The 18,074-nt window shown below is 39.3% G+C and overlaps 1 protein-coding gene across 1 annotated transcript; it reads left to right on the forward strand.

Moving 5' to 3' along the window:
- The first annotated feature begins 546 nt into the window (after nucleotides 1–546).
- On the forward strand, nucleotides 547–16,713 carry cct5 (chaperonin containing TCP1, subunit 5 (epsilon)). Its single transcript, XM_080208292.1, has 11 exons — nucleotides 547–743; nucleotides 3,641–3,701; nucleotides 4,464–4,628; nucleotides 4,876–5,074; nucleotides 10,306–10,498; nucleotides 11,139–11,288; nucleotides 11,375–11,494; nucleotides 11,603–11,788; nucleotides 14,220–14,357; nucleotides 14,605–14,785; nucleotides 16,459–16,713. The coding sequence occupies exons 1-11, from the start codon at nucleotides 639–641 to the stop codon at nucleotides 16,584–16,586; spliced, it is 1,626 nt and encodes a 541-aa protein (XP_080064418.1). The 5' UTR covers nucleotides 547–638; the 3' UTR covers nucleotides 16,587–16,713.
- The last annotated feature ends 1,361 nt before the right edge of the window (nucleotides 16,714–18,074 follow it).

Here is an 18,074-nt window from a genome sequence, read left to right on the forward strand (position 1 = left end):
ATGATAGTTGTGAATGGTGGAGGGGCGACAACCCACATGGTCCACTCCTGCTCCCATTGTATGCGCCCCTGTGAGCTTTGACCGAGCGACCAATCAGGGCAGCGAAGAGCGACCCTGTGTCAGGAAAATTTTGCAAGAAAATTCCGGCAGCGAAGGCCTTGTTGACCAGCACACAGCGCAGGAAGCTGAACCAAACGGACAGACAATGACTTCACAGGTAACTTTGTTTCAATGATTTATTAATTATTTCAATGAGTTTATTGGTCCTTCCTCCAGCAGTACCATCTGACTCCCACCCTGCCACTCGAACGAGAGCTCCAGCTAATCTCGCGATAGTAATGGTTTGGGATTGAACCATTATTACCCTCCCCCAATTATATATCACTGAAATTCTAGTTTAAATCCTCAATCATTAAATATAGGCTCATATTTGTATATTAATTGGATAGGAATGTAAACAAAGGGCAGGTTGAAGCTGTTTGTTTTTAACACTGTATCAGTGTAGTTTCCCGCTCCCAGGTGAGTGGTGCAGTCTGTTGGATGGTTCCAGAAGCCGCGGAGCTCGAGCCGCTCCCCCTCCCCCTGGGCGCTGACGGAGGACGTTGCAGTTGGGACTCGGCTCACATCCTATCGCCAACATGTCTGCGATGGGCACCCTCGCTTTCGATGAATATGGCCGACCCTTCATCATCATAAAGGACCAGGAGACCAAGTCTCGGTTAACCGGGCTGGAAGCGCTGAAGGTAACGGGAAATGAAAATAAACCAGAAAAGGCCCAGGCCTGGCTGCTTGCATTCGCTCACATGTGGTGTCGGCTCGGGGCGCCCGCGGCCTTGTGTTTAAGAAGGGGCGGGATCCAGAGCAGCTGTATTGTGATACTCGGTCTCAGGCTTTCGATCTGAGGCCCGAAGTGAAGCGGCTAATTCCGGTCCCTCAGTATAAGCCCAGTTTGTATGGAATGAGTGACATGGCGGCTTCTTCCCAGCTCGGCATTTGGGATAAGGGCGAGCGTGGCCGCCTTGGATAGCAGTATCTGCAGGGTGGGCGCTCCTCCCTCACGATACTATTGGAAAATGTTACATCGCCGTCTTATCCTGACCGACTTATCCAAATTCGCAAAAAAAATCCTACAAGAGTTTAAAGACTCGTCAATTATCAAGAAGTTGTTCCAGTTCAGTGAGCAATTCAGCAGCTTCTGTTCAAGTCAAATAAAAGTAAATAGAAACACTAACTACAAGCCAGTCCGTTTGGTAGTGGAAAAACATGGAAATAGCTTGGGACTGAATTAATAATCATATGAACATTATATTAATAATCATAAAAATCATTTTTTGTGGGAAATCCTGTTGAACTAATTTGGAGGGATTTTTTTGAATAAATAAAGGGTTGATGAGAGCAAAGTTTTGAAGTAACTCGCCTCAAAACATTTAACTCACTCCTGCATAACAGACTTGCGAGCAAAGTTATATCTCCTGAAATAAAAGGGACAGTAGCAACATGAATACAAAATTTGGCTGAGTGTCAGGAAACTTGGGTGGAAGGATGAACGTATGGTCATAAAATTTGCCAGTGATACAAAGGTTGGAAAGTAAATGATGAAGAGGATGTAAGGAGGCTGCAAAGGGCGTTAAGTGAGTGGGCAAAAATCCAGCAAATGGAATGTAATGTGGGCAAATGTGAAATTGTCCGTTTTGGCAGGAAAAATGAAAAAGCTCATCTAAATGGCGAGACCTGGGTGACCTTGTGCGTGAATCACAAAAGGCTAGTATGTAGGCAGTTGATTAGAAAAACTAATAGAATTTTATCATTTATTGTAATTTATTTTGGTAGAAAGGAGAGGTACATAAAGGGGATGCAGAAGCAGAGGAATCTGAGTGTATATATGTATAAATAATTGAAGTGGTAGTGTGAGAAACACAGCTCACAGTTAAACAATTTAGTCAAGTTCTGAAGGAGCAAGATATTTTGTTTAACATTCTTGCAAGACTGGGTGTCCAAAAAAATAGGCACACCTTACATAGATTTGCAGCACATTTTATACTTTTTTACAAGCATTGTAATGGCTTTGCAATGTGTTGTTCTCCCCTAATTGGTGGTCCCTGTCCCATCTATGTGTTGTCATTCCCCTATTGGCTCGAGGTGCCCCAAGTTTCCATTCCCTCTACTCCCCATCTAACAATGTCTCCTGTTATCACAAGAGTGCATTAGTAAACTCATCCGTCTTATCTAACACTGTTACATGTCCAGTTCAGAATGGCGGTAATCAATCCTTTGCCAACTTAATCACTGCTGTCCCGACCATCTCAGTGACCTTTTTCCCCCTTTTATGCTTAGTTGTAGAAACAACACATCTTGTATACCATTTGCTTTTTATAACTTGGACCTCGTACATTCCTTCAGGATGTGGTGTATGCTTCACTGCACACCACACATCTGGTGTTATTCCTACACCACAGGCAGTCTTTTTATTGTCCCTGACTATTGCTCTGTTAGTAGCAGCAAATTTTATGCCCTATGTGACTAAAATCACAGTTGTTTCCATAATGTGGGTTATCAATGTGCCTGACTATATCCAGTCTACCCAACTTTATGCTATTTTTCTATGGTGTTCAGATATATGTGTTAACAGCATCTTTACCTGTTGCTCACAGTAGGACAATTTGAGTGGTTAATAAAGCATACAGCAGCTTAGGATTTGTTAATATTTAATAATAAAACATTAGTTTAGCCTCAGTTGACATAGTTCAACTGAGTTCTGGATGCTGCACTTTATTTAAAAAAAAGGCTTTATCTGACACCTTTCATGATAACCTGATGTCCCAAAGCATTTTGCAGCCAGTGAAGTAACTTTGAAATGTAACCACACATCATCCTTCACTCCATTCCAAAAAGTTGGTATGCAAATAGGATTGCCATATTAACAGAAGTCACCGCCTTGAATTGGAAATACATTGCTGCTTCGGCATTTATTGGTGGGTCAAAATCCTGGAGCTCACTCTCTAATTGCGCTGTGGGTGTCCCTACACCACAGGGATTGCAGCAGCTCAAAAAGGCAACATAGCACCTTCTTGAAAGCAATTAGGATGGACAGTAAATGCAGGCAACACCAATTTTTTAAAAAAAAGAAAAGACATAGAGAAATACAGAGACAAGGTGGGAAGAGATAATTGAAGTGAAAGGACTATAAATAGTAGGGAGCATAAGACAATATTGATATGCCATTTAAGCCAAATTATTGGTTTTTCTGTAGACTCTGTACAAATCACTAGGTGTAGTTTTGGCACTAGCCCTATTCTCCATTGATGTTAGAAAAGTTAAAATACTGGAAACACATTTTGAAAAATTGTCACAGTTTTAATTACAGCTGTACCGTGCACAGAAATGCTTGCTGCTTTTTGTGTTACAGTGCAGATTTTCCAGTTGGTATCATTTTATCACTTGCATTTAGCACCTTTAACATAAATGCTAAATTAAAAATCTAGGCAATCTGTGATGTTGAATTAATGAATAATTAAATGTCAATACCATTTCCTTTTAAATACAAGATAGCTTGGAGTCCTTTTGAAAAGACAAGACTTTTGACCAGTGTTTATAAGTCAATTTTTGAAATAAAATTCGAATAATTTTGCTTTCATTCCAGTCACACATTATGGCAGCAAAAGCAGTATCAAATACGCTGAGGACATCCCTGGGACCAAAGGGTAAGCTTATAAATAGTTTTAGGGAAATCTCCATTTTGAAATGCTTGAAATCCTGGGACAAATAAACTTCTGTTAATTTATACTTTCTATTTGTTGGCAGGCTGTACTTTACATATGAACGTGAATAAACCATTCAGTTTATTGACCCTGCTCCATCAAACAATTAGATTATAACTGATCTACATCTTAACTCCCTCCATGCTGCTTGGCTCCACGTCCTTTTCAAAATCCATCAATGTCAGATTTAAAATTATTTAATTGAGCTATCATCACTTTTTTTGTGGAAGTGAATTCCACACTTCCACCACCTTTTGCTTGAAGAGAGTGTTCCTAACTTCTTTGCTGCGGGCTAAATTAATTTTAAATCTGAGAGCAATAGAATCAAGGTAAAAAAAGATATGGAGCCAACACAGGTAGGTGGAGTTAAGATACAGATTAGCAATGATCTCATTGAATAGCAGGCAGAACAGACGTGAAGGAATGAATGGCTTACTCCTGTGAACGATGTTTTTCATATGGCTCATAATTGTTGTCAGTTAACTAAATCCTAACCAACCTCTAATTTCTATCTTGAGAATAAGAATGCCAAGTGATTGTATTTGAATAATGTAATTTGCTTTAATTTTTTGTTAATTGTGAAGTATCTTAGTTTTTGTTACTTAAATTAGATAATGAAAATAATCTGTGCTAACAATATTGACTAAATGTGCTGTTGCATTAAAAGCTGGTGGTCATAAATTTGTCATCATTCTTCCATTTTAGGGCTTGACAAAATGATGGTAGACAAGGATGGAGAAGTGACGATCACCAATGATGGCGCTACTATTCTGAGCATGATGGATGTAGAGCATCAAGTTGCCAAACTGATGGTGGAGCTTTCTAAGTCTCAGGATGATGAAATTGGTGATGGTACTACAGGTGTAGTTGGTAAGCTAGTGTATAATGATATTAGTACACTTTGGAGTCTTTGAACTGTTGGTTGTCAAATGAAAAATATTTTTCAGATTAATTTCATAGATTTCGAGCAAAAATAAAATAGATCTTGGTTTATTTGAGGCAATCTGTTTTTTCATGTTTTGGTATTACATCTTAATGTGTTTCATACAAATTCACCTAGAATCAGTCGATATGAACTGCTCTTTTAGAAGTCTGAATTGCATAATATATTTTTCAGTTCTTGCTGGTGCCCTCTTGGAACAGGCTGAACAGTTACTGGACCGTGGTATTCATCCAATACGCATAGCTGATGGTTATGAGCTGGCTGCTCGCAATGCTATTGAACAACTGGACAAGATCAGTGACAGCTTCCCTGTAGATCCAAACAACAAAGAACCCCTTATTCAAACAGCTATGACGACACTTGGCTCTAAAGTGTGAGTATAAATTGAGTTGTATTTATTTCACGTGTGAGATAAGGTAAAAAATTTTTGTAGTTTTATGCAGACTCCCTAAATGCAACCTGTAATTGTGGCCATTTAAAAATGTTATAGCTAGCTATATCACCACAAGGAGGGTTAAATTAGTACAGAAAAATAGATATGTGCTGTTGGGATCACTTATTACCAAGTCTAAGACTATCTTTAGCGAGCTATGGTAGAGGCTCCTATCTTTCCATCACGTGGCTGACTAGGAATCACTTCTGCTCTTAGTACTTGCCATTGATGTGTGTTGGAAGGATTTATAAGTTGATTAGATGACCTGTTTGGACACAAAATGAACATAAGAAATAGGAGCAGGAGTAGGCCATCTAGCCCTTCGCGTCTGCCCTGCCATTCAATAGATCATGGCTGATCTGAAGTGTATCAGTTCCACTTTCCCGCTTTTCCCCATAACCCTTAATTCCCTTGTCTACCAAAAACCTATCTACCCGTGACTTAAATATATTTAGCGAGGTAGCCTCCACCACTTCAATGGACAGAGAATTCCAGAGATTCACCACCCTTTGAGTGAAGAAGTTCCTCCTAACTCTGATGTAAAGTGTCCCCCCCTCATCTTGAGGCTGTGCCCTCTAGTCCTGCTATCCTTTCTAAGCGGGAAGAATCTCCCTATCTCTACCATATCCATCCCCTTCATTATCTTATACGTCCCTATAAGATCCCCCCTCATCCTTCTAAACTCCGAGTACAGACCCAGTCTATTTAGTCTCTCTTCATAGTCCAACCCCCTCACCTCCAAGAGCCTAGTATCAGCCTAGTGAACCTCCTCTGCACTCCCTCCAAGGCCAATATATCCTTCCGCGTGCGGCAACCAAAACTGCACACAGTACTCCAACTGTGGCCTCACCAGTACCCTGTACAGTTGCAGCAAGACCTCGCTACTTCTATATTCTAACCCCCTTGCTAGAAAGGCCAACATTCCATTTGCCTTCTTGATCACCTGCTGCACCTGCAGACTGGGTTTTTGCGACTTCCTTGAACGTGAACATGAAGGCACATTCCTTGACGATCAAGTGCTGGCAAGTCTGAGATTTAGCCAGTCTAGTCACTGCCTGAGTTGAGCTTCTCATCTAATTTGTACTATTAAAACCAGCTATATTCCACATAACTCAGCTCCTGTTGAAATCCTAATTTGTTTCTCTCTACTGCTATACTTCTGTATTCCAACACATCTCCTGGCTGGTCACCCATATTGTACTCTCTTTAAACTTGAGACCATCCTAAACTGTGCTGCCCATTATTTATAACAACTTCCATTTCCCTATCACCTCTATGCTTGCTGATGTACGTTGGTTCCCAGCCAAGCAAAGTCTTCATACTAAAGTTTTCGACTTTGTTTTCAAATCCTACCATGACCATATCCATCTGTATCTCTATAATTTTCTCCAAGACTATAACCCACTGATATCAGTGCTCCTGTAATTCTAGCCTTCTGTGCACTCCCAAGTATAATTGCTCCAGCACTGGTAGCGCCTTCAGTTGTCCAGACCCTAAGGTCTAAAATACTTCTACTACGCGTCTTCCCATTATGTATAGCATCCTTTAAAATGCTTTTTAAAACGTTTTTTTTTTACCATGCCTTTGGTCATCTGTACTTTGGTTTTATAATGTCTCTTGCACCTTGGAGTGTCTCTACATTAAAGATGTTATATAAATATAAGTTGTTAAAGTTGAGGGAAAGGAAAGAGCCGCAGTAAGTGCATGATTGGCAGGATAGAGTATGACCACAGAGTAAGTCAGAGGAGTTAACAAATTAAAGAATCAAAGAACATGAAAGCAAATGGCAAAATACAGCTCAGGCATATAAATAGAACGAAAAGGAAAATCAGTGTAAAAAGGGCCACTAAACGATGGTTAGGACAAAATCGTAAGCTGTGATAGCAATATGAAATATTAGTTACTTTTCTTAAGTATATCAGAGAGATGGATCAGGTGGACTTGCCATTGGAATATGATATTAGAAATTATATAAACCACATTTAAAAGAGAGAAATATTAATGAAACTCAGAAGATAAAACCTCAAGGCTCAATTTGAGTCAACCGTTGTGCCCCCCAAAATCCTACCCGCTTGCCTTTAGATTTTACCTTGTCAAAGATTTTTAAACCTTGCTGTCCCTTTAAATATAGCTGTCTAAAAATGGGGCAGGACTTACTTCCTTTAACTCTACAGCCCTTCATCACCAGGCTCCCTGATGTGCTGCATTATTCAGATCTTGCATTGGCTTAAATTGGGTCAGGTGAAATAGGATCACCTGTATTTAAGTAAAAACTTTCAAGCAGAGTTGCAATCTGGCTCAAATGCTACTCCATCTGCGGTTACAGTAGTAATGAATAGGGAACATGAATTTCAAAAAGGGAAAGCCTTGCTTAACAAACTTCATTGAATTCTTTGAAGAGGCAACAAGGAGTATGCAACCTTAATGTAGTAGATTTTCAGAAAGTTATTAAAAGAGTACAGAGACACTGAAGAGGGGGTTTTAAAAAAATCATGAGCATGATAACAGAGCAGCAAGCTCATACCAAGTGGGAAAGGATGAGCAGTTGGACCTGCTTTCTTGTAAAGAGAATGTAAGGGGTGATCTATTAGAGATCTTTAAAGTTGTGATGGGTTTTGATAATATTAACAATTCTTGGGAAGAGCAAAATTAGAGCCATTAATATAACAAGTTATCAATAAATCAAATAATAACTGCTGAGCCAATCAGCAACAACATGCAGGAAAGAAACGCTGTCACTGGAGGAGCTATCCTCTGCAGAAAACTTCAGACTCACTGACATCATTGTTAGCAATCACTCTGCAGGACATAGCACAACATGCTATTTCCAGGCTTCAACCTGTGTCTGTTAGTTAAATGAAGAAGAACAAAGAGGGTTCAGTGGAGCTTAAACATCAGCTTCGACTGAGCAAAGTGGCTTGTTTCTATGCTAATTCTGTGCGTTAGTTGGGCAAAATAACGCAAATCTCTTGACCTTTTGACTTCAACTTGGCTATTTCAGCCACTTATTTTTCCTCTGCTTAGTGCTTTACTCATTTATCTTCTATTGTTTGGTCCATTTTAGTATTAAGAGATTTACCTTCATCAATTTCACTCAGGCTTCTAGTTGCACACTTAACCAGTTTGCATTAAGTTCTTGAATCTTTAACTCATTGACATAAATTATGGCAATTCCATTAGTATGTCACATTACTTTTTCTCCCATTTTAGTTCAACGTGATTCATCTAATAAAGTAACTGTCAATTTCCACCCTTTAATCACTTTCTTATCCCTTCCCAAGAGATTCCCCATGACTTTAAGTTTATGGTTATGTATGAAATTCTGTCAAATGTCTTTTGAAAGTTCAAGTGTATAACAATGTAAAGTTTATTGTTATCCATTTGTTGCTTGTCAAAAATCAAGAAAATTGGTCAAGCATCAATTTTTCCCTTTATTTAGTGACTATTTTTAAACTTGTGAAAATTTTGTTGACTAATGTTATTTCTGGACAACTTTTTACAATGTACCTGAACCTAGCCAGTAACTATCTGGAATAAGTTCCAAATCTGTCTCTTAGGCGCCACCAATTTGTGCTTTTCTTGAACTTGGGTTTCTGAACTGGATAGCTAAATGTTGTAACCTATTGTTGCAGTTATCTACTTTTTTCCTGTTTTCAAAAATTATTTTAAAAAACTTACAGGGTGGCATGGTTGCACAGTAGTGAGCAAAGAACAAAGAAAATTACAACACAGGAACAGGCCCTTCAGCCCTCCAAGACTGCACCAACCATGGTGCCCAACTGAACTAAAACCCTCTACCCTTCCGGGGACCATATCCCTCAATTTTCATTCTATTCATGTATTTATCCGGATGCCCCTTAAAGCTCACTAGTGTATCTGCTTCCACTACCACCCCTGGCAGTGAGTTCCAGGAACCCAGCACCCTCTGTGTAAAAACAAACTTACCATGTACATCTCCTTTAAACCTATGCCCCCTCACAATTGACTCATCTACTTTGGGAAAAAGTTTATAACTATCCACTCTGTCCATGCCCCTCATAATCTTGTAGACTTCCATCAGGTCGCTCCTTAACCTCCATTGTTCCAGTGAGAACAAACCAACGTTCTCCAACCTCTCGTAGCTAATGCCCTTTATACCAGGCAGCATCCTGGTAAATTTTTTCTGTGCCCTCTCCAAAGCCTCCACGTCTTTCTGGGAGTATTATAACTGGAATAGAATTGAACCGGAATTGAACACTATATTCCAAGTATGGCCTAACTAAGATTCTGTAAAGCTGCAACATGACTTGTTAATTTTTAAACTCAATGCCCCGGCCGATGAAGGCAAGCATGCCGTATGCTTTCTTGACTATCTTCTCCGCCTGCGTTGCCACTTTGTGACCTGTGTACCTGTACACCCAGATCCCTCTGCCTATCAATACTCTTAAGGGTTCTGCCATTTACTGTATATTTCCTTTCTATATTAAGTTTTCCAAAATGCATTACCTCACAGTTGTCCGGATTAAACTCCATCTGCCATCTCTCTGCCCAAGTCTCCAACCGATCTATATCCTGCTGTATCCTCTGATGGTTCTCATCACTATCCGCAAATCCACCAACCTTTGTGTCATCCACAAATTTAGTAATCAAACCAGTTACATTTTCCCCTAAATCATTTATATAACATCAAAGGTCTGAACATTGATCCCTGAGGAACGCCACTTGTCACAGCCCTCCATTCAGAAACACACCCTTCTATTGTTACTCTCTATCTTTTATGATTGAGCCAGTTTTGTTTCCATCTTATTAGCTCACCTCTGATCCCAGTCGATGTCAGCTTCTGTACCAGAGTGCCATGAGGGACCTTATCAAGGGCCTTACTGAAGACCATGTCAACAACATCCACTGCCCTATCCTCATCAATGCAGGGTCATCAAGCACTGCAGCATCATGGCGCCAGGGACCCAGATTCGATTCGATCTGAGTGTCAGTCTGTGGAATCTTCATGCTCCTTCTGTATCTGCATGAGTTTCCTTCTATAGACTGAAGACTGTGCTTAATTTTCCTTCAGTGTGCCTGAACAGGCACCAGAGTGTGGTGACTCGGGGATTTTCACAGTAACTTCATTGCAGTGTTTATGTAAGCATATTTGTGATACTAATAAATTAAACTTATTTATTTTGTTTATACAGTATTAATCGTTGTCATAGACAAATGGCAGAAATAGCAGTAAATGCTGTCTTAGCTGTTGCTGATATGGAGCGCAAGGATGTAGACTTTGAGCTAATGAAAGTGGAGGGTAAAGTGGGTGGAAAACTAGAGGACACACAGTTAATTAAAGGAGTCGTGGTGGACAAAGAATTCAGCCATCCACAAATGCCAAAGGTAGGATTTTCTTTGCATTGTGAATTACAATTCCGAAGAGTACTTGACTCACTTGTGTACGTAATTTGAAATTGGCAATTTGGATACCATTTTTAGAATGGTTTCTTCACTGACAGTTTTCTGTTTAAAAATAACACTTTGGTGCGTGGTTATAGAGCTCATAGTGAGTCTCTCGAGACACTTCATGGGAACATTATGAAACAAATTTGTTTTAGAGGTACATACGACAATGAGGGCAGATGCCTCCGTGAAAGATGTAGATCTAAATGAATTCCAAAGTACAATATGTGCAAGAGTAGACCAAATGGCCCATCAAGCTGCTCTGGTATTGAATGCCTCCATTTTCCCTTGATTCTCTATGAAACCAAAAATCTGTTTATCCCTGCCTTAAATGTATTCAGCAATAGGGCATCCACAACCTCTGGGTTAGAGAATTCTAGAGTCGCAATCCTTTTGAGTGAAGTTTCTCCTCGTCTGAGTCCTAAATGAATGAGCTGACGAAAATAAAAGTGATTAAAATGTATTTCAGTTATATAACATTGAAATAGTAACAAACATTTGTAATTATATTAAGTCTTGTATGTAGCTACATGTAAAGTCTTCAGAAGGCACTGATTTTAAAATTACTTTTGTGACCTAGGTGGTAAAGGACGCAAAACTTGCAATTTTGACATGTCCGTTTGAACCACCAAAGCCCAAAACCAAGCATAAGCTTGATGTGACCTCAGTAGAAGATTACAAAGCCTTGCAAAAATATGAAAAGGAAAAATTTGAAGAGATGGTCAATCAGGTCAGTAACTGAATCCTTACTAATGCTACAATTTTAGTGATGGGCTTTAGGAATTTTTGTATATTTATTGTGCATTTATTTTAAAGATAAAAGACACAGGTGCCAATTTGGCTATTTGCCAGTGGGGATTTGATGATGAAGCGAACCATTTGCTTCTCCAGAATAAGCTTCCTGCTATTCGCTGGGTTGGTGGGCCTGAAATTGAGGTGAGTGTAATTACATCATATTCCAGTATGTGAATTATATGGCTTTGTCGGGATTTCAAGGTTCACAGTGAGTGCAGAGCACCACTAACACTTTTGTTTGTGATGCAGTTGATTGCTATTGCCACTGGAGGGCGCATTGTGCCTCGATTTTCGGAACTTACGTCTGAGAAGTTAGGCAGTGCTGGTATCGTCAAGGAAATATCTTTTGGAACTACCAAAGATAAGATGCTTGTGATTGAAGAGTGCCAGAATTCTAGGGCAGTGACCATTTTTATCAGAGGTGGAAACAAAATGGTATGTATGATATTTGTAAGCAGTAAGTTTGAATTAAAATCCAAATTTCATGCAAGTTGTTTGTTGCGTTTTTATGAATAATATTTACTTCATATCAACTTGACTTCTGAGATCCCAAGTTTCGCGTGACACTATTTCAGAAATAACTTTACACATTTTAATGACACTCGCCTCCCTCCTCTCAAATTAGGTTCAGGCTTGGTAAATGCCTGCCATATATTTTGGATGTTATTTTCTCGATGTAGATTGGTAGTGTTGTTACTGTGCTTAATACCATCTTTTTAATCCAGATTCATCTTGGAGGACAAAGAAAATACCAGGCTGTTTTCTTTCCCATGATCAACAGCTGCTGTAAACACTTCCCAGGACTCAAAATGCCTTCACTTTGAGGAGTAATAATGAGAAACTCAATTGCCTTGCATTCCGCTATGTGGTTATCTCAAGTCAATTGAGTTCAATCTTTCAGTCAAGATTAATGGCGGCACGGTAGCACAGTGGTTAGCACGGTGGTTAGCACTGCTGCTTCACAGCTCCGGGGTCCTAGGTTTGATTCTCGGCTCAGGTCACTGTCTGTGTGGAGTTTGCACATTCTCCTTGTGTCTGCGTGGGTTTCCTCCTACAGTCCAAAGATGTGTAGGTTCGGTCGATTGGTCATGCTGAGAAATTGCCCCTTAGTGGCTAGAGATGCGTAGGTTAGAGGGATTAGTGGGTATAATATGTACGGATATGGGGGTAGGGCCTGGGTGGGATTGTGTTCGGTGCAGACTTGATGGGCCGAAGGGCCTCTTTCTGCACTGTAGAGTTCTGTGATTCTATGAGTATAGGACCTTATTGTTTTACAGTTGCTTACGTGTCTACCTTTCTTTCTTCCTTTGAGAACAATCTCAATAAATTGTCTTGGCCCCAATTATATTTAACAATATCAGCGATTTTCTCCAGGCAAAGGCTACTTCGAAGCTGACACTTTAATCATATTCTTCCCTCCTTTTTAAACTCCTACCATCTTCAGCAACTCTTATCTCCAACCACCCTGTCTGTTGTCTTGAAATGAGTAGCTTCATATCCATCTTTCCCAAAATATCCTGTTCAAAGGGGTCCAATCTGGCACTAATTCTAATCAAAATCATGAATGACCTGTGACTGACCAAAGGAAGATAATATCCCGCTTTGTGTACTTTATCTTTCAGCAGTTTTCAGTTCAATTTGCAATGTCGTCATCTGTCATCCAGCTGTATGGTTACATTTCCTTATTTTACATATTGAACATGTAAGAAAGTTTGTTTATTAGTGTCACAAGTAGATTTGCATTAACACTGCAATGAAGTGACTGAAAATCCTCCAGTCGCCACGCTCGGGCACCTGTTGGGAGAATTTAGCATGGCCATTGCACCTAACCAGCACGTCCTTCAGACTGTGAAGGAAACTAGAGCACCCAGAAGAACTCACGCAGACATGAGGAGAATGTGCAGACTCCACATAGACAGTGACCCAACCCAGGTCGCTGGCGCTGAGAGGCAGCTGTCCTAACCACTGTGCCACCATGCCGAGTATGTTGCCAGTAATGGTTTTTCTTTTCACCCCACCCATTATCTCTCCGTTCCATCAAGTATCTATTCTCTTGACTCCCATCTTTCCCACGTACAGCCCAGCCCATCAACCATATTACCGACAGATGGATTATGACCATCCATTAAGATGAGGTCAGGTGTGAATTGTTATGCAAATGTATTTCGGAAGTGAACAAAAGAAACACATTGAATGGATTCTGATCACAATCAGTAATTATGAAATAATTCTTGCATAATAATATAAAATGAACAATTTCATGTTTTCCTACATCGTGGAATATTTTGTTTGACTGAAATCAAATCATTGTTAATTGTCACGCATTCTTCTGAGCTTGGCTGAGATTCACTTTTTATCTTCCTACATTCAAACTGAGGTCCGGACCTAGGACCAGGGTAATCTCAAAACAAATGGCGAGAAGCTTTTATTGTTTTCCTGAGGCCACCAAACAGATTCTTTGCAGAATATGAGGGAATAACTCCAGTATAACTATTAGTATTTTAAGGACCTAATTTTTAAAATCTTGTCCTATGTTAGCTTTAAAGCAAAATATAACATTTTCTCCCAGATCCTTTCAGGTCAAAATTTTGAAATGCAACACAGATTATTTTGCTTATTTAACTGGAAAATATAGTAACGTAATGTTTCTTGATTTATCCTTGTCTGTTGCCTACAGAATAGAATCTGAATAAACATAAGTACGTTGTTGCATAATTTTTTTTTTGTTTTTTGATTGCTTTAACAAAGCAAACATTTGAATCATTACTATTGTCTTCAAGTAAATGAGGTTTTGCTGTTGATACTCTGTGTGCATAGAGTTTAGTATTTGTGTAGATTTATTAGTGATTACAACATTTTATTCCAGATTATTGAAGAAGCAAAAAGAGCACTTCATGATGCATTGTGTGTAATTCGTAATCTTGTGAAAGATAATCGCATTGTATATGGTGGTGGTGCTGCAGAGATTGCTTGTGCTTTAGCTGTCAATGAAGCTGCAGATAAGGTAAAATGAAAATTTAATACAATCTCTCAAACTATTCAATTTTGTTTTTGGATCATATTTATTTTTATAAAAATATATCAATTGAAAAGTAAGATCCTAGGTGCTAAATAATACATATTTCTGCATTGTTCTGGGTAACTAGTGCCATTAACTATTGTGGCCAGTCACTTTTTGTGCTTTGTACTTTGCTGATTACTCGTATTAGTAGTTTGTAAAGCTCAAGATTGCGGTTGTTCTATCTCTACAGTGTCCAACTTTAGAACAGTATGCAATGAGAGCTTTTGCTGATGCCCTGGAAGTCATTCCGATGTCACTGGCAGAAAACAGTGGTTATAACCCGATCCAGACAATGACAGAAGTTCGAGCTAGACAGGTGAAGGAGAACAATTTTGCACTGGGTATAGATTGTTTGCACAAAGAAACGAATGGTAGGTAACCATCCCTTAACCCTTTTCAAATTGTACTGGCATATATCAATTTCATTACTGTCTTGCAACATGGCTGCTGTTTATTAAGGCTGTCTTATTCATTGATGTAAATATTTTGTAGTTACGTAGTTTTTAATCACAATAACAACTTAAATAGATATGGTACCTTTTTAATATAGGAAAATGTCTTTATGATCTTCACAGGAATGTGATCAGTCCAAAAAAAGATTGTTGGAGGGATGAAGTGAGGCCAGGGGAAAATTGAGAGAAACGCAGATAGGAATAGAAGGGAACTTGAGACCTTTAGGGCTTATAAGGCTGAAGCATAGTTATCAGTGGTGGAACAAAGGATGAGGATTCACAAGAGGCTGGAATTGGAGGCATGCAGAGCACTCCGCTGTAGGATTCGAGTGGTTATAGAGATGCTGAGGGATGCAGCCAGATGGGATTTGTGCATAAGGATGAGAATTCTAAGAATCAAAATACTAGTGCACCTGGAGACTATCTACCACAGCAAACATAGGGATGATGGGTGAGCTGGACTTGCTGCAGGTTAAGGTATGGCTAGATGACTGTGTGCGTGTAGGGTAGAAGGTAAGAGGCTGGTCAGCCATCCTGCAGAAATTGGAACGTGTGATGTGGGTTTCAGCTGCAAATATGCTGGAGCATGGTGTGATGGAATTGGATATCCTTTCCATCAGAAAGACAATGAAGCCAGAAATTCAGCTCAGAATTGAATAGGACACTGGGGGTGCACAGAGTCTGGTCCAACCTGAGGCAGCAAAAAAAAAGAAACAATAATGCGAACAGAATTCGATAGTTTCTGTCTTCCCCGTCTTTAATAGAAGGAAATTACAACTTCAGTGTGAGATCAGCAGTCAACGGGCAATGGAAAGATCAAGATAAATAGTGCTAAGAGTGAGCAGGGTGTTGTCAGAGTATGTTTATAACCCAAGGGGTTATTGATACTAAGGCAAGTGATTGACAAATGTGGGGGGGACCTAGATAGACCATTGGGGAATTCCAGAGGTAACTTCACTAAGAGAAGCTATTGCAGACTAATGACTGAAACCTGAGTGACCACTAGGGTAGACGAAATGGATATTGGAGCACATGTGACCAACGACATCAGAGACTGCAGCAAGTGTATGTAATTTCTGATCTTGATTAGGATAATTTTGGTGCACTGACTTGAGCAGAAATCTGATTGGCAAGGTGCAAATAAAGTACAAAGCCAGGCATGGGTTTGAAAAATGATACGATTAAGATATTAGGAGAAGTTTGAAAGACAGATGGCTCTAAGATGCGGTTAATAGTAAATTTGCAAGGGATGGGGGCAGTGCCTGAGCATAAAATACTGTTTGATATTGGTTTGAGTGGGAGCAAGAAGAGAGAATAGTGCCTGAATTATTTTAAGAATGCAAATACATACTTTTTTTCCATGGTCAAAAAAAATCAGGATAAAATTCATTTAAAACGGTTTTATGGACTTCATGATGGTTGAAGTATTTTCTACCTCAGTTGCTTTAAAAAAAATGTCTAGGTAAATATGGTCATCAATTCAACTTGAATATGGTAAACACAACTAGTTATACTGAAATATTCATTTTTAATGTTTCATTGCAATGATGTTGGTTGACTCAATCCACTAATTCCTTGACTCTTTTCTCTAGATATGAGAAAACAGCATGTCATAGAGACTCTAATTGGAAAGAAACAACAGATTTCTTTGGCTACCCAGGTCGTAAAAATGATATTGAAAATTGATGATATTCGGTGCCCTGGAGAAATGCAAGAATAGACATGCTGGTACAGGAGTCTGGTTGGATATGCCACAATTAGTATTTTCTGTTCAGTTATTTATTTTTGCATAATTCCTTAAGTTACATGTATTTGTTTAAAAGGACTGAATAAAAGCTTGCACCATCTCCTGACTGATTTTTCATTTAATACACTCAGTTCTTGAATACAACAATAGTTTCACATTCCCCTGATCTAAAACAATTGCAAATATTTTAGCAGGCCCCAATAAAAATGTGGTTGAGTTGTGGCATTTTGTTGGTGCACTTAATGGACCACTTTAACACACTATAAACATGAACTGAATGGGGTTAGAAGCCGAAATTTTCTACCTACCAGCCTATAATTCTTCTGGTCACTGAAGTGGAAAATTGTGACTGCTGATCTTTCTACTTCTTGCCAATCAACTTTCATGTGCCAGAATAAACTAAAGACCCAAGCTGTACCATCAGGTCAAAAGAAATTTAATTAAAGACTTGTATTTATGTAGTTCCTTAATGTGCCTTAACCCCACAATCTTCAGGAATAAACAAAAATACAAATATAAATACTGGGCTAATGTGGGGAAAGTGGTGGAATTGAGCACTTTCAATCCCAAAGCTAAGCTGTAGGAAATGGTAACTGATTCCACATTTAATTGTTAGCACATCTACTTTGTGGTGTTTTCATCCCCAGAACTTCAAGCATTTCTTTGAAAGCCTGCCATGAATCTACACTAACTTCCAAAATAGATTGCCAGTATGTGCAATTAGCTCTGTGTACTTGCATTTTTTAAAAACTCTTAAGTAGCAGGGAAAAAAAACACCCTTTTTGCAAAATCTCCCCCCTTTTAAAACAAACCATCATGAAAAGATGGCTTCATTTATTTTCTCTTTTAAACTCGTGATAAAGCATCTACAGTAATATTTTCAATATCCTCAACATGTGTAATCTGTAAATTAAATGCTTGTAACATAAGATTCCAACAAAATAATCTGGTGTTCTTGTCCTTAAATCTTCCCAGAATTGTCAAAGGACTGTGATCAATATGTGACAAAAGTCCCTCATGGCAGGTTGGTGAAAAAGGTTAAGGCTCATGGGATACAAGGACAGGTGGCTAGATGGATTGAGAACTGGCATGACAACAGGAAAAAGTCTGACAACACCAGGTTTTAGTCCAACCTATTTATTTGATAATATACTCACAAGCTTTCGGGGTTAGCCCCTTCGTCAGGTGAATGGAGAGTTCTGGCCTCAGACACAGCATATAAAGCACAGACAGTTTAGAGATTACTGATTAGAATGTGAATCCTTACACCTAACCTGCTGTTCAAGACCTGAAGTGGCTGATAATGTGAGTGGAAGGAGCACTGATCACAGTTTAAAGAGATGTGTATTGTCTCCAGACAGTATAGTGAGTGAGGTTTTGCAAACCCAGGCAAGTCACGGGGGTTACAGGTAGTGTGACATGAACCCAAGATCCCTGTTGAGACCGTCCTCATGTGTGCGG

Source organism: Carcharhinus amblyrhynchos, chromosome 2, assembly GCF_965287045.1.
Source record: "Carcharhinus amblyrhynchos chromosome 2, sCarAmb.v2.hapA, whole genome shotgun sequence".
Classification (NCBI taxonomy): Eukaryota; Metazoa; Chordata; class Chondrichthyes; order Carcharhiniformes; family Carcharhinidae; genus Carcharhinus; species Carcharhinus amblyrhynchos.

Bases quoted from the DNA above. Each gene is read 5' to 3' on its own strand.
- cct5 (XM_080208292.1), top strand. From the start codon at position 639: ATGTCTGCGATGGGCACCCTCGCTTTCGATGAATATGGCCGACCCTTC. The intron at 3,702-4,463 runs GTAAGCTTATAA...CTTCCATTTTAG, and splicing joins GACATCCCTGGGACCAAAGG to GGCTTGACAAAATGATGGTA. The intron at 11,789-14,219 runs GTATGTATGATA...ATTTTATTCCAG, and splicing joins TCAGAGGTGGAAACAAAATG to ATTATTGAAGAAGCAAAAAG.